The 13585-nt window shown below is 37.7% G+C and overlaps 1 protein-coding gene across 2 annotated transcripts; it reads right to left on the bottom strand.

Moving 5' to 3' along the window:
* Positions 1–995: 995 nt before the first annotated feature.
* Positions 996–13553, bottom strand: LOC145205256 (outer dynein arm-docking complex subunit 2-like). Of its 2 annotated transcripts, none has more exons than XM_080077933.1 (20): positions 13439–13553; positions 12069–12192; positions 11417–11532; positions 10942–11099; positions 10598–10686; positions 10370–10476; positions 10017–10123; positions 9589–9725; positions 9146–9262; positions 8612–8753; positions 8153–8309; positions 6108–6402; positions 5504–5713; positions 4871–5092; positions 4393–4503; positions 3943–4097; positions 3018–3260; positions 2301–2604; positions 1679–1900; positions 996–1238 (listed from the first exon to the last, which is right to left on the bottom strand). In XM_080077933.1, exons 2-20 carry the CDS (start codon positions 12177–12179, stop codon positions 1125–1127), a joined length of 3117 nt encoding a protein of 1038 aa, XP_079934059.1. In that variant the 5' UTR covers positions 12180–12192; positions 13439–13553; the 3' UTR covers positions 996–1124. The 2 variants fall into 2 exon arrangements, with proteins under 2 accessions (XP_079934059.1, XP_079934058.1); XM_080077932.1 differs by lacking the exon at positions 13439–13553 and adding an exon at positions 12254–12316.
* Between the last annotated feature and the right edge of the window lie 32 nt (positions 13554–13585).

The following is a 13585-nucleotide window of genomic DNA, read 5'->3' as shown; positions in this document are numbered from 1 at the left end:
TGCAAGCTCAGATTTTTCAGAAATGCGAATAAAACTATTTTTAGCTTTTCTTTGAACTTTATACTATGATGTTGTCTAAAGTTGAAACAGGCTTGCAAAAATCTTTATTGTGAACTTTATTGAATCACAAAAAAGGTTCGTTTTCAAAACTTCCTTTTGTACCTAAAGTTTCACCTTTAAAACATCTTGTTATCGGAAGTTTAAAGTACTTGATTCACATTAACCTTTAAAGAACATCCCGCGAACTTCGGAACAGGTACTCCAGTTTCAAAACGATTACATGTCACGTGAGCAACGTCAACGAAATGTGCTGTCTGACGTAAAAGTGATTCACGTTGCACGCACTTTCCGTAATTGGTAGCCTCGGCTATAGTGGTTTGCAAGCTGATGGAAGATAACAGAAGTACGAGGTAAGCAAGACTAGTTTCAACGAATATACGAGCGGCCGTTGCGCTGGTTTAACATGCAAAGTTTGGGTTAAACGACCTTAACCGAGGTTAACTCACGTTGACAGTGTGATGTACATCAACATGTGTTACTTGTGGCAGTGGTTCTCAACTGCTGGCCTATGATGACTTTTTTTTACTTTTTCAGGACGTACTCAAAATAGTTGCATATAGTTTATTGAATATTCGGTATGAAAGATTAGGTTATTTATTGTTAGCTGTCAGTTTGATGTCACTCCTCGGAATTTTGTATCGAAGGAATATGTTTTAAGCCAGTGCTTTCGCTACCCTTACTTAACAATGGACTGGTCCATGACACTCATGTAATTGAGCTGGTGGTACATGGCCTGAAACGAGTGGAGAACCACTGACGTATGGTTTGACAAGCAAAATTGCCTGTAAAGGTCAAAATGACGTCCCTACCAACCACATACACGAGATGTAGACCTCCATTACTGGGTGCATAAAATTTCTGCGTGCAAAGGTTTAACGGAATGTTGTTTTGTGGATTGCAAGTTCGCTGTTACAGGGTTACCTATCAGGCGTAGAGGCGCTATAAGCAATCGTGTATTTGTATCACAAACATCCGATGAAAATATAATTTCTACACGCACAAAAATGCATAAAAACACGGTGGAAAAACTGGAGTGTACAAGTGATGACGTCACAATTGCGTCATTAGGTGTATCGGGCCTTCTCATTGGCCAGAGCGAGGCGCCTTATGTTTCCAATGCAACCGGCTGCGGCCTCCTGCAGAGCGTTGTCAGAAGAACCGACCATGTTCAACAACATCTGGAAACAAATTCACATTGACCGCAAAGTTCAAAATGAAGAACTCACATACAGGGTTCGAAATTAGTTTGAGTCAAGTTGGAAATCTTGCTATCTTTATGAGAAACTCTACTAACACCATACCCCACGGGAGACCCACATTTAGCTAATTTTCGATAGGTGGCGCAAAGAGCACTTTTCACACTTAAAACGTTATATCTCCCAAAATGCTCATGATTAGAGCTATTAGGGTCGGGGTAAGGTATTAGCATTTACAATTCAATAGAAAAAGCAAAAGAACTTAGTTACTAATGTAAAACTTTTAAAAACTTCCCAATCCAACCCCTCTTTAGCCGCTAAATAAGAAATTCAGCTCTTTACGCCACCTTGTGAAAGTGTGGATCACCCGCGAGGTATGGTGTTAATAGCTCTAACTAGAAATTTAGCTATTTTCATGTTACCTTGACAACGCCATTCTCGTGCATTGTGATGCAATTATCCGGATCACGTGACAGCTGGTAGAGCGCCTGCGCAGTGGAGCGATGAACCTGGGGGTCATTCGACTTGAGGTAACCCACCAGAGGTGCGACTGCCCCCTCGCGGCCAAACGACACCCGGTTATTCCCCCAAGTGCAACAGCGAGCAATAGCTTCCGCTAGGTGGCGCCGAAGTTTGTCGTTGGTCTGTGACGAAATGGATGTTATGTTTACCTATTTGTTTTCGTTTTGAAAAAGAAAAGATTGCATCCGCTAGCTAGAACTAGTTGTAGTTGTTTCAGACTTGGGCTACATATGAGATGACAAAAAATAAACAACTACTTATCGGTAGAACACGAATTCATTACTGGGATCAGCCCTGAAGCGTTTATGCAGACCAGTGATCACGCTACACTAAGTCAGGCGTAACGCATTTAATGTCCCGCCTTGCGTACTTTGATCACCTATTTATCGTTTTCTTTCGTGTTTAAACTTTGCCGCATTGTTATGTCTATCATTTCTTGCGCTTACAAACCTCAACTAACGTTTACTACACGGATTTTAAGCACAATTATACCCTGACGCTTAATCTAGCATTTAGGCTTACCGTAGTAGCAAGCTTGGCCAGCATCGGCACCACACCGTGGTCAGTTATAACCGCGAGATTCTCTTCATCTTTCGCGATGTTAGCGATTGCTGCACACACGCTCGCAAGAACCTCAAGATCGTTGGACTTAAGGAGAGACACAATGAGTTCGAGGCCTCCCACAAACGATCTGACCATTTCTCCCGCATCTTTCGCATTCTCAATACAAGGACAAACTGCCCAAGCTGCTGAGGCTTGAACTTCTGGGTTCTGGTTTTTCAGTAGCGACCACAGAAGCCTCACACCGTCAAGTTTGTCGATGATTCTGAGGTGAAAAGAAGTTTTGATGCAGAGGCAATGCAATACAGGCTGTTGTGTAGGGTGAAAAGAATTAGGACCTTATATAATCTCAGTTCATAAAAAACATAGATATATGTAATGATATGTACTTATACAGACATAATGCCCGGTTAAGCGCATAATCCGTTTAATTGACTTAATACGTGAAATTTTCCTAATCGCATAGAAAAGTATTGGCAAATTGGGTTCGCAAGTAACAAGATTCGTCTGTCTTTAGCTTCCTCATTCAAATAGAATGGGTTTAAAGAAAAATGTTTGTTTAATGGCTGTAGCTGTATTAGGAAATTTACCGACATTGTTTTTTATTTACATTCACCCTAAAGTCACGCTGTGTGCGTGTTTAAAAAAAGAAAAGTAACGTTAGAGGCTGCTACTTACGCCATGTTGTCAGGCTCTGTTGCGCATGCGCCAACCGCCTTTGTGACGTTAACAAGTAGAGCTTGGTTGGTTCCAGTGAGCAGATGTACCAGGGATGGGATTCCGCCAGCTTTACGGATCACGAGTCGATTTGCAGGTTCCTGGGCACATTCGCCAAGCGCACCAACCACATTTACTAATACCTCCTCTGGTTGGTCGTTCAACAATGAAACAAGCTGCTCTATTGCTTTCAGTTGCTGAAATCTGAACATAATGTGATTATAAAAAGAACATAAATTCATAACTGCTATGCCAGTGGTTCACAACCAGGGCCCATGGTCCCCCAGGGGGTTCACCAGAAACACCCACTAAAAGCCATTTTCTTTTTTAAAGCACATAAATAAGTGTGTGTTGCAAATAACTTTATTTCCTAATTTAACCGACTGTTTCACATACAATTTGTCGATTTTGAGGTTTTTTACGATTAAGGTTTCTTGTGTAGTCTACTCGACCCGCTTAAGACTGAAATTAGTACCGAATTCCAAAACGAGGCCCAAAAGTTACGTTTAGGGGGCCACGGTCCAAGGAAGGTTGAGAACCACTGGTCAATGCAGACCAGTGATCACGGCACACTCATATATAAATCGCAGTACGCCAGGCCCATTGAAGGTGTTATACCGATCAGCCGGTAACCAAGCATTCCCATAAGCCAAGGCATAGGTTGGGTTCGAGTCCCACCTCAGGCTAGATTTTTTGGTACAGTATAACGCCTTCAGCAGGCCTATCATACTGTGAGGGATTCAAATGGTTTTTCACATTTTTGATCCCAATGACCTTTTTAAACTAAACTGTGATGACATCAAAAGAATGCGACTAATTTCAAAACTACGTCAAACACAGGAATGCACTTATACGTACTCGACTGAGGGACAATTTTGGTTGTTACCTTTCGACGTTTTGCGGGCTGATGGCACATTTCCATATAGCGCCGGTAGCGGCAGCCAGCAATTCCTTGTTGTCCGACTGGGGCAACAGCGCCACTAGCGGATCCAAACCACCATATTGCCGCACGAGGTCTCTTGTCTCCTTGTCCTCGGCACACTAACGAAAACATTAGATTAAAGTTCAACCAAAAAACAAATTTAGAATATAGTGAATGATTCATTTTAACTTTTTATGGTCTGGTATAACTCTCTGAAAGTTGTTTTTGATTAAGTTTCCTTTCAAATGCCATGAAAACATTTACTGTGTTAGGTTTCTATTTGAATAAGACATTGATGATGCTTAAAAAAGCGAAATGCATTTGTTTTGATAAACAAATAAAACACAGCGTCAGATTTAGTGGTTTTTCACACTGAATTTTCTTGTACTAGGTTTGGTCATTTTTATGCTGTACCTTGAATATAGCTGCGGCGCAATGCATTTGAAGTTCGCTGTTTTTGCTTCCCAGGTTCTGCACAAGGTCTTCAATCATTCCCTCAGTTCGAATCGACAGCCGGTAGTTGGGCTGCGAGAATATCACGTGACGTTATATTTCCTACCACATGTAGCGCTACAGTGTCCACAAACTAACGGATTAGTTGGATACACTTGAAACAAAACGATACGTGTTGCTTCATAAAATAACTCCACATTAAAAGCTGAATAAAGTCTGTGGTGTGTGGGATTCGAACCCACGACAGTTGACTAACCGGGCACAAAGTATATAATAAACCAGGTTTCTTAGAAAGTTGATAACATTAATGAAAGTCAGGTGTAAGGTTTCTTTCCAAAAAAGTTTGGAAATTACTTAAAATGCTTCAAAATACCTTCATTGACCAAACCATTGCCATAACATATATTTTTTTAGTCTACAGCACCAACGCAATACTGACCTCCGATGCGCATTCTTGCAATGTTCCAACCACGGGAATAAGCATTTCCTCATACGAGCATTTGAGAAGCTTTGCAAGCATAGGAATCGCCCCTGCTTTGCGGATTGCGTGTTTGTTCTTGGTTGATTTGCTGCAACTCCACAACGCCAACGCGCCAGACCTCGCCACTTGTACATCCTTCGACGTATCCGAGGACGTATCCTGACAATCCAACAACGCCACCTGGTGTACAAAAATATCACTGTGAGGTTACTACAACACAATGCTGTTTTGGTGGATAGGGCTTATATTTGGATAGTTAAAGCCAATTTTAAATCTATTTCATTTCATTTGGAAATATAATAACCTTTAAGCCGGGCACGTTTTCAGCTTTTGGGGTAGAGCATTGTTAAAGCGTAAGAAAATGTTCATTCTAATACTTACAATACAAAATTAACTGTGAAACCAATAAATTGCGTTTCTGTATGTAATGATATCCCTATCGAGAATATATGATTTAACGAAGTTTATATAACTAACGGAAGTAAATTAACTTTTTAGCCCTTTTGGCAATCGTTTATTTATACCGACGTTTCGGCGTCCTATACAAGTCGCCTTTATCAGGGTAAATAACACTGAAGTAGATTGAGTTACCAGTTTTTTGATGCCACCATGTTGTCTCACAGTTCGCCTAGCTCGTCTGAACTTCGCCACATTAGCAATGGTTTCTGCCGCCAAACACTTTAGTTCCTTGTTGTGCGATTGCAATATTCTAACCATGGTTTGTAGACCACCAAGATCAGCGATTGCTCGGCGAATTTGAATGTTGCGGCTGATTTCTTTCAGGATTTTCAGTGAACCGATCTAAACCAAGTATGGTGTTCGTTAAGCTCGGCAAGTGCAGGCTGCATATAAGAATCTGTGTACTGGAAGTATGCTTTGTTGGTTAGATATATAACATTTTATATGTAAAGATGATTAAGTCATACACGGTGCAGCAAAATAACTATTTTGGTGCTTTTATATTCCTACCTATTAATCACCAAATATTTCCAAATTCTTTTTCATTTTTTCTCAAAATTGTACTGAGTGAAAAAGTGGTTTTTGAAATATATTACTATGCACGATGCACTCACATTCATGAAAATTATTTTAGCATACACAATGCCTAAACCTAAATATCAGTAATATGCTTGACTTATTTAGACAGCAAGACAAACAACACATGGCCACATAATAGTCATTTGGTATTGCGCACCTTGCATTTATTTTCATCCGTATCCAGCAAATTGATGAGGACTTCTAAACCTCCAACATCCCTGATTGCCAATTGACAAGTTTCTTGAGTCAGATTAAAATCCCGCATCGAGCATAGAGCAATGATGGTGGCAGTCTGGTTGCCTCCCTTCAAATACTTTACCAACTTCTGAATCTGCCAGTACTCCGATGGAAGGTCTGATCCAGCATCCTGCCTCCGATCCTGGATTTCCTCTTCTTCATCTGATTCATCCGAACTCTCACTCATGTCTTCATCCTCTAGAGGAGTTTTTCGGCTGTGACGTAACAAATAGGAGATAATAATAAAGAATTATGGAGCGTGTATGACCAGGGGTGTACAAACTTTTTAAATGGGGGAATTTTTAGGTAGAACTACTAACGTAAGAACTCACAGTAGCCAGGTTTGGGAATTTCCGCTAAGTGCCAAATGTTTATCAGGCGAAGATGCCCGCGGGCCGACCTTTATTGGAAGTTTTTAATCGTGGAATTAGAAGACAAATATGCGGGCTTTAAAGAAATTGTCAGATTTTGTTGCGTCAGCACCGTGTATATTTCCTTTTTGACTGCTAAAGAAAGTCGCCACAACCCAAAAACTTAATCCAAACTATGGCGTAGGATTCAAATTTTTTTTCAGCCGGTTCTATCACAAAAGTCATATTTTTTAGCCGGTTCTATCACAAAAAGTCCATTGACAGTTACCAGTAATGCTAACCGGTTCGCTGATCTCATTAAATTTCGAACCGGCTGAATCCCACCACGGAATATAAGCCTACACGGGCCGCACTTCGAACACCTCTGGTATATGACAGACAGTGTTGTCTTGGTCATCATTACAACTTCTATATCGTGAATGTAATTAAAAGAAAAATCGGCCAAATTTCATTAAACAAATTCAAAAAATATTATTCTCATTTCTGCCGTTTTCTAATAAATCTATAAGTGATGGATTGTAAACATAAGATCACTAAAATATATTTGAGACTGGATATCTGATGGACGAAATCACTTTTTTACTTCATTACCTTTCATAACTTTGCCTCACTTTATATGCTGTGCTAAGCTATAACTCTACGATTAAACTTACTTTAAATCAAAAACCTTTTCTACAAAACTAATGAACCAAACCAAACATATTGTACTTACAGCTGCTTAAGATAAACGAGACTCTTTCTAATCTCAGCATCGTCCAACTCATGATCGTCCATTTTGGGAAATCCTGAAACAAATTCTGCCTGAAAACTTTTCACTGCAACAACTCCCAATAAAACTGAATTTCTTTCAACAAACAAACATAAAACGTCTGTTACGTCATAACCTCGTCTGTGACCTGCTGTTAAGTAATAATCGCACCTTGCAGCTACATAGTTTCGACAACGTTTTGGGACTGTTTTTGATTTTCAACAAATATTCATTTCACAAACTATTTACTTGCTTAAAGTTGCCCAAAACGTCCACGTTAATCGCCTTCTTTTTAAACCATATTACGCCGGGCGTATTAAAGGCGTTATACCGAATCAGTCGGCCACCAAGCATTCCCATATGGCCAGTGCCGGATTAAGGGTCTGCTGGCCTGTAGGCACATTTTATAAGTGGCCCGAAAATCATGGTTGCCAACTAAAAAATTATAATTATCAGTGTTGCCAAATCATTGTCGCAAAGATCGTTGTTACAAAGTGGCCTGGATTTTTGACTGGCCTGTAGGCACGTTTGCCTAATGGTTAATCCGGCACTGCATATGGCAATGCACAGGCTAGATTTTTCTGTGGGATTGAGATGTTTCTAGCCTACGCCATGACATATCGGTAACGCCTTTAATAGACCTAACGTACTATGGTATATGAGTATGCCACGGTCGGTGGTTTGCATAGGCACATAGAGCTGATCCCAGTATGAATGTATATGTTTATCTTAACCACTTTCTTTTTACTTATAGTTGAAGCATACATCAACGCCAAACTAATAAGGCCTTCGGTTAGTAATGGACACTCTGTAATCTAAAAAAAACGGTAGCTAATGTTGATTTACTTGAAGTAGGAAGGACGCCTTGGTGCGATCTGATTGGTCGTTGGTTGTGACTTCTTGCGCTTTTGTTCCGTAATTTTCTCAGTTTTCCGACTTTCCTCCAAACTTTTCCACTTTAGAGACGGTTGCATGGTCCGTTTCTTATCCTTGCCCGCTTTACCTGAAAATAATTGTTACGTTATTCAATCGTTCCTTAGCTAGGAACACAAAAGCAGAACAGCCTTAACGCGAGTAGATGTGTAGTTTCGCAGGCGTTTACGTTTTTTGTTGTTTCGTTGTTGTATAGGTTACAGGCTATTTACAATTCTCATTTTTTGCATTCGGATATTGTTTAAACACGGTGTGGCTGCAGCGCGTTATACCAATTGTGCCATCACTGTTTTGCGCTCCATAACGTTGCGCAGCTATTTCCGACTTGGTGATTGTTTTAGTGCAATTGTGTCGCTTTGTTCTTTCGTTCACCTTTCTTTCCACCATCTTTCAAGGTCTTCTGCTGTTTCTCGGACGGCGCATCTTCTTCCTTCTCATTCTCAGCCGACTGATCCGAAGTTATCGTCGCTTCTTTCTCAAATTCCCTCGATATATCTTCTTGGATAGAAAACTCCTGCAAACAATAAAATCTTGGTTTATCAGTTTTGGGTGATTTCATTTGGTTTGTATTTAAAAAAATCAAAACATTTTACTAGGATAGCCGGTTCCATATTTTGTCTCTCTGTGTATATTAAATACAAAATGCTTTTTTCACAACATAGTCCCAAAATGAAAGTAAAAAATAAAAGAGACTGGCCATGTTATTTACAAATATATTGGCGTGTATGTTTCTTTTCAGGGTCATTAAATCAAATTTAGGAAATTTCAGCATAAAAACCAATTAATTGTTTTACAAACAAATAAACTAAAGCAACCAATTTAGTGGTTTTTAGTTTTTCACTAAAATTCCCGAAAAAGTGCACATAAACACAGAAAATAAAACTAAGAATAAAAAAAACTACCAACCCTCTTGGCAATGTTTTCAGAAAACTTGCTTGATTTCTCTCTGAGCAAGGTAACAAGGTCCTTGTAAACCTCGCTGCACTTATCAAACTTTACTTGTTGAGTTTCCTCTTCAAAGCCCTTTAAACATTTTCAACTTAGCTCATACAAGGTCAAGTCTATATCAAGGACAACCACTTTCCTATTCTAGTCTAAGAACAAGTTTTATGTCACACCAATAACAGAAATGGGGTTAAATACACCTATATTATTTTAAATATAGTTACAATGATCACAAAATGTCTTGTAATTTACAATAATGTGATCTTTTATAACCTGGATCTTGGTCTTTTATAACCAAGACCAGGTTATAAAACACATTTTTAAGCACATTTAAACAAAATTGTTTTGATATATTGGCAGCATTATATGTTGTCGGCCATTATACGTTAGAAACTCGAACTTACTCCATTAACATAGCATCCATAAGTGCTTGCAGTTACACAGAATCTGTCCCCATCGTGTGGCTTCACCAAGATGTAGCAAATATCACCATGGACTTGTCGCCATGGCAATGCCCGACATTCATTTGAGAATGTATCCTCTGCAAGAAAGGTATTTTACAACATACATACAAAACATTATTTCTTTGGTTTGTTGTTGTAGTTAAAGGGTCTTCTAATCAAATGATTATTGCTTTGAAGTGATTTTTTTTACAATTGCCCGTTTCAAATATTTATGATGTATAATATGCATATATTATATGCAATACAATGTTTTTCCTATATAACAGCTCCTAGGAATTAGAGTGTTGTTATTGCCAAATCATATTTGATCTTTACCTGTCATATAGTCTCCTTAGCTGTGATAAATACACATTTCTACAAAAACTTACTGGAGGTAAAATCAATTTCCTTCAACGGGGTATTTCCGCCATCGCCAGAAAATGATTTCAACAACTGGACTTCAGCATTTATTGCAGCTGGATTCAATCTCACTTGCCTGTATAATAATTTGCCATTCAATATAACATACCACTGGATAAAATAAATAATTCAACTAATTCAAAAAAACTCAACTCCACTCAATTACACAACAAACATGTATAAAAAAGCTGTGAGTGTTTGTACTGAACATATAAGAGTGATTCTGTTACTCTGAAAATGTTTTCCCATAGGATGTACAAAAAAGTTTTTAACATGTTGTGTGATAATAGAGCTACATTTGATTTAATCACAAAATACCTACTTTGAAATTTCTTGCATTGAAGAGTCCAGCAGACGTTTGTCAAATTGTTGAAACATCAGATACAAGTTGAGCTGAAGGGCTGACTCTCTTGACTCATCAGTTTTACTCTGTAAAATAACATGATCAAATTATTGCAATTTAGTTTTATTGCAATTTCCTTTTTTGGAAAGTGTTAAACATTTATTTAGCTAATAATGAACAGGTCAAAAACATGTCACTAGTTTTTACCTTTTCTACCATCCTGATAATAGTAGAGTCTTCAGAATCAACTGTAGCAAAAGCAGGCCCAAGAATCTTCACCAGTGGATCACGATTTGCTGCAAAAACAATGATTTTCAAATTGATTAAGACATGATATTGTAAGTAAAACTCGGTTACTGACTTTTTACTGGAAACTATAAATTCACTTCCGACAAAATTATATTACATTGACAAACATAAATTGATGGCATGAGCATTTGCCGAAACATTTAAACGATAAAGCATGCTGCTTTTTACATCTATTTGGGCTGTTATATTCTCATGACACTTATGAACAAATCCTTATGTTGCAGAACTGGTTAAATTTTCACCTTCCAGGCACATTCGTGTTTCGATGATGCGCTTTTCTTTGGCAAGTTTCAGTACATTTGAGGCTTGTTCTAGGTTTCGAATCTTTAGTATTCCTCCAGACAGTTCAGACAATGCTGTACCACTCTCATCTTTTTCTTGTGAAGTCACTTCAGTTGCACTGTGAATAAATAGGAGCTTCAAACAGTGTTATGAAAACTTTATTCTACATACCATGGTAATATTATAATTACATATTCTATCGTTCTTACAGTAATTTTAAATCTTAAATATCCTTTTTTTGAATCACAAAACTGGTTTTTAAGATAATATTGAACTGATAACAACTGCAACAATAGTTTTTTTTCCAGTAATGATTTGACACTTTGAACTAATACAATCACATGGTCATATTTATGAGTGTTTTTTAAACATTTTTGCCTTACATTTGTTTTCCTTAGCATTAATATTTCGGGCATATGTTTTTCAATAACTAACCCAATGTCATAGCCAGATGTAAATGCTGAAGATGTGAGTGAACTCTCCCAGGATAAAGCTTCTTTGAAAACCAACTTTCCTTCTTCTGGATGTTTGCCTGAAAATCCTTCAACAAACTGCAATAAAATATTAAGGCTTGTAAAAATTTTTTTATCTAATGCCTTTATATGTACAAAATCTGCAATGTAAATCTACCTGTAGTTGGTTAAGTATACAATAAACTTAAATGATTCACTGTACATTGGACAGGTATGGTTTGCTAATATCAACCTGAGCAAGTAGCAGAGTAAATCAGTATGTATACAAACCAATAAAAAAGCATTCTGTAATGTATTAACTGTCAAACATTGCATTAGATGCATTTTCATGAACCATTTTGCAATCTGTCATTTGCTACTTGCAAATGATTATGTAGAAAGGGGATCTCTGACACATACAGTGACACAAATACCTGGTCAACCTAACTAGAATAGCTCTTATCCACAAAAAGTTTGCTAAGCCAAAGAAATGTATTTGAGCTAAAACCATGATGCATAAAATTAAAACAACACGTGTTAAGACCTACGTACATTATTAATTGCAAACATTAACACACATCTACACCAAAGTGAATTGACAGAGTATATAAGCTGTGTAATATTATTTCCAATACCTGTATAATATCATTGAGAAGTTTTTCATTCATTGGGGAAAGCTCCAATTTTCCCTTTCCACTGCCGGGAACCGAAGTCCATTGCGCTGCACGGGCCAAAGCAGCTCCCATGCTGGTCTATCTACTTTATATATTGAACAAAATTAAAATACTTGCACTTAAAATTGACTCAAACAGCTTCTTACTTCAGGCAACTCGAAAGTTTACCAATCTGGCAATAGCGCCCTCGCAATATCGCCATGGCAACCATCATGGTAAGCGACAAACTATTCATAGAAATCATACACTTGAAATAGAAAATATAGAAACATTTTCCAAAAAATGAATAAGCATGTTGTATTTTCAAAGTAATATTTCATTGTTTTATTATAATGATATTAAAACACAGTTTCAATTCTAAAAGCGGGCGTTTCATTTACAATGTTATGGATTTATAACTTGGACATACTTTGCATTATCTTCGGGTAAGTGTGTTTTCATGGAAGGTTTTGGACTTCGAGCAAACGTCAAAACTTGCTAAATTCCATTTACTATCTATAAATTTGACTTCTCCTTCCTTTTTACTAAGTTTTATGTGGTCACAAGCTGCCAGTATAGATCTAAAAAACTAAAATTCCCAATGATTGTTAAGATTTCATGATACGGTGTGATAATTGTAAAGTGGCGGTTCTTCTTAACCTTGAGAGTTGATAACAAAGACAAAACAAGGTAAATTTGTTTGTAATTAGACATTTTTGGCGGTTTGTTGTCCAGCTTGTCTATTTTTTGGTTCCTTCTTTATTGTCGATTACTTTGTTCTAAATTTTTGTGATAAAACTTCATTAATTTGGAAACTTATAGGTAAACCAACACCTAAGATTCAAGCTTGTTAACATTTAGATAACAAGAAAACAAAGATGCAAAATACTGTGTTTTGAACACAAAATGCCTTGGAAGGTTTACACTATATGTGGCATTGGTTTGGCAATAAGATCTGTCGAATATTAAAACTAAACTTAACCATCAAGTAAATTGAATGGCTCAATTCATTCCAGATAAGGCCAAATCAGTGTGGTTAAACCTGTATTTGTCTGTTGCGATGTGGCGCCAAACAGGCTTTTGTGCGGATGTAATCTAAGAAGGAGCTATAAAAAGTAAAATCCAAACACAAAAAATGCTGACAGTGGCATTTTACGGATGGTTTGGGTATACTTTTTGCAGATAGGTTAAATCGAAGTGGTTTTATCTTTTTACAGAATTACACAAACTGTTTAAAATGGTGTACGGCGGTCATTTCAATAAGTGGGTGATTGTGACACATTTCCTTCATTGCATTGTGTGCTATGAATACAAAAAAGAAAAGAAAAACACAAAACAAAACAACTTCTTACGATGGCGGCGATGTCTACATGTTGCAACATTAGACAATGGAGCGCTATTATCACCTTTGCAACGATCCTCGTTTCCTGCAGCACACCGCTTTGCATTCGAAACCGACAATTAAGATAATGCATACATTGTTCGTCAACAACGACCCT

Source organism: Phallusia mammillata, chromosome 8, assembly GCF_965637545.1.
Source record: "Phallusia mammillata chromosome 8, kaPhaMamm4.hap1.1, whole genome shotgun sequence".
NCBI classification, from domain to species: Eukaryota; Metazoa; Chordata; class Ascidiacea; order Phlebobranchia; family Ascidiidae; genus Phallusia; species Phallusia mammillata.
This window is presented reverse-complemented; position numbering and strand designations above follow the sequence as displayed.

Excerpts from the sequence above, each read along its gene's own strand:
- LOC145205256 (XM_080077933.1), bottom strand. The coding sequence starts at position 12,179 with ATGGGAGCTGCTTTGGCCCGTGCAGCGCAATGGACTTCGGTTCCCGGC. Across the intron at positions 5,093-5,503 it reads ATGGTGGCATCAAAAAACTG|GTGGCGTTGTTGGATTGTCA; the intron begins GTAACTCAATCT and ends TTTGTACACCAG. Across the intron at positions 3,261-3,942 it reads AGCCCGCAAAACGTCGAAAG|ATTTCAGCAACTGAAAGCAA; the intron begins GTAACAACCAAA and ends CATTATGTTCAG.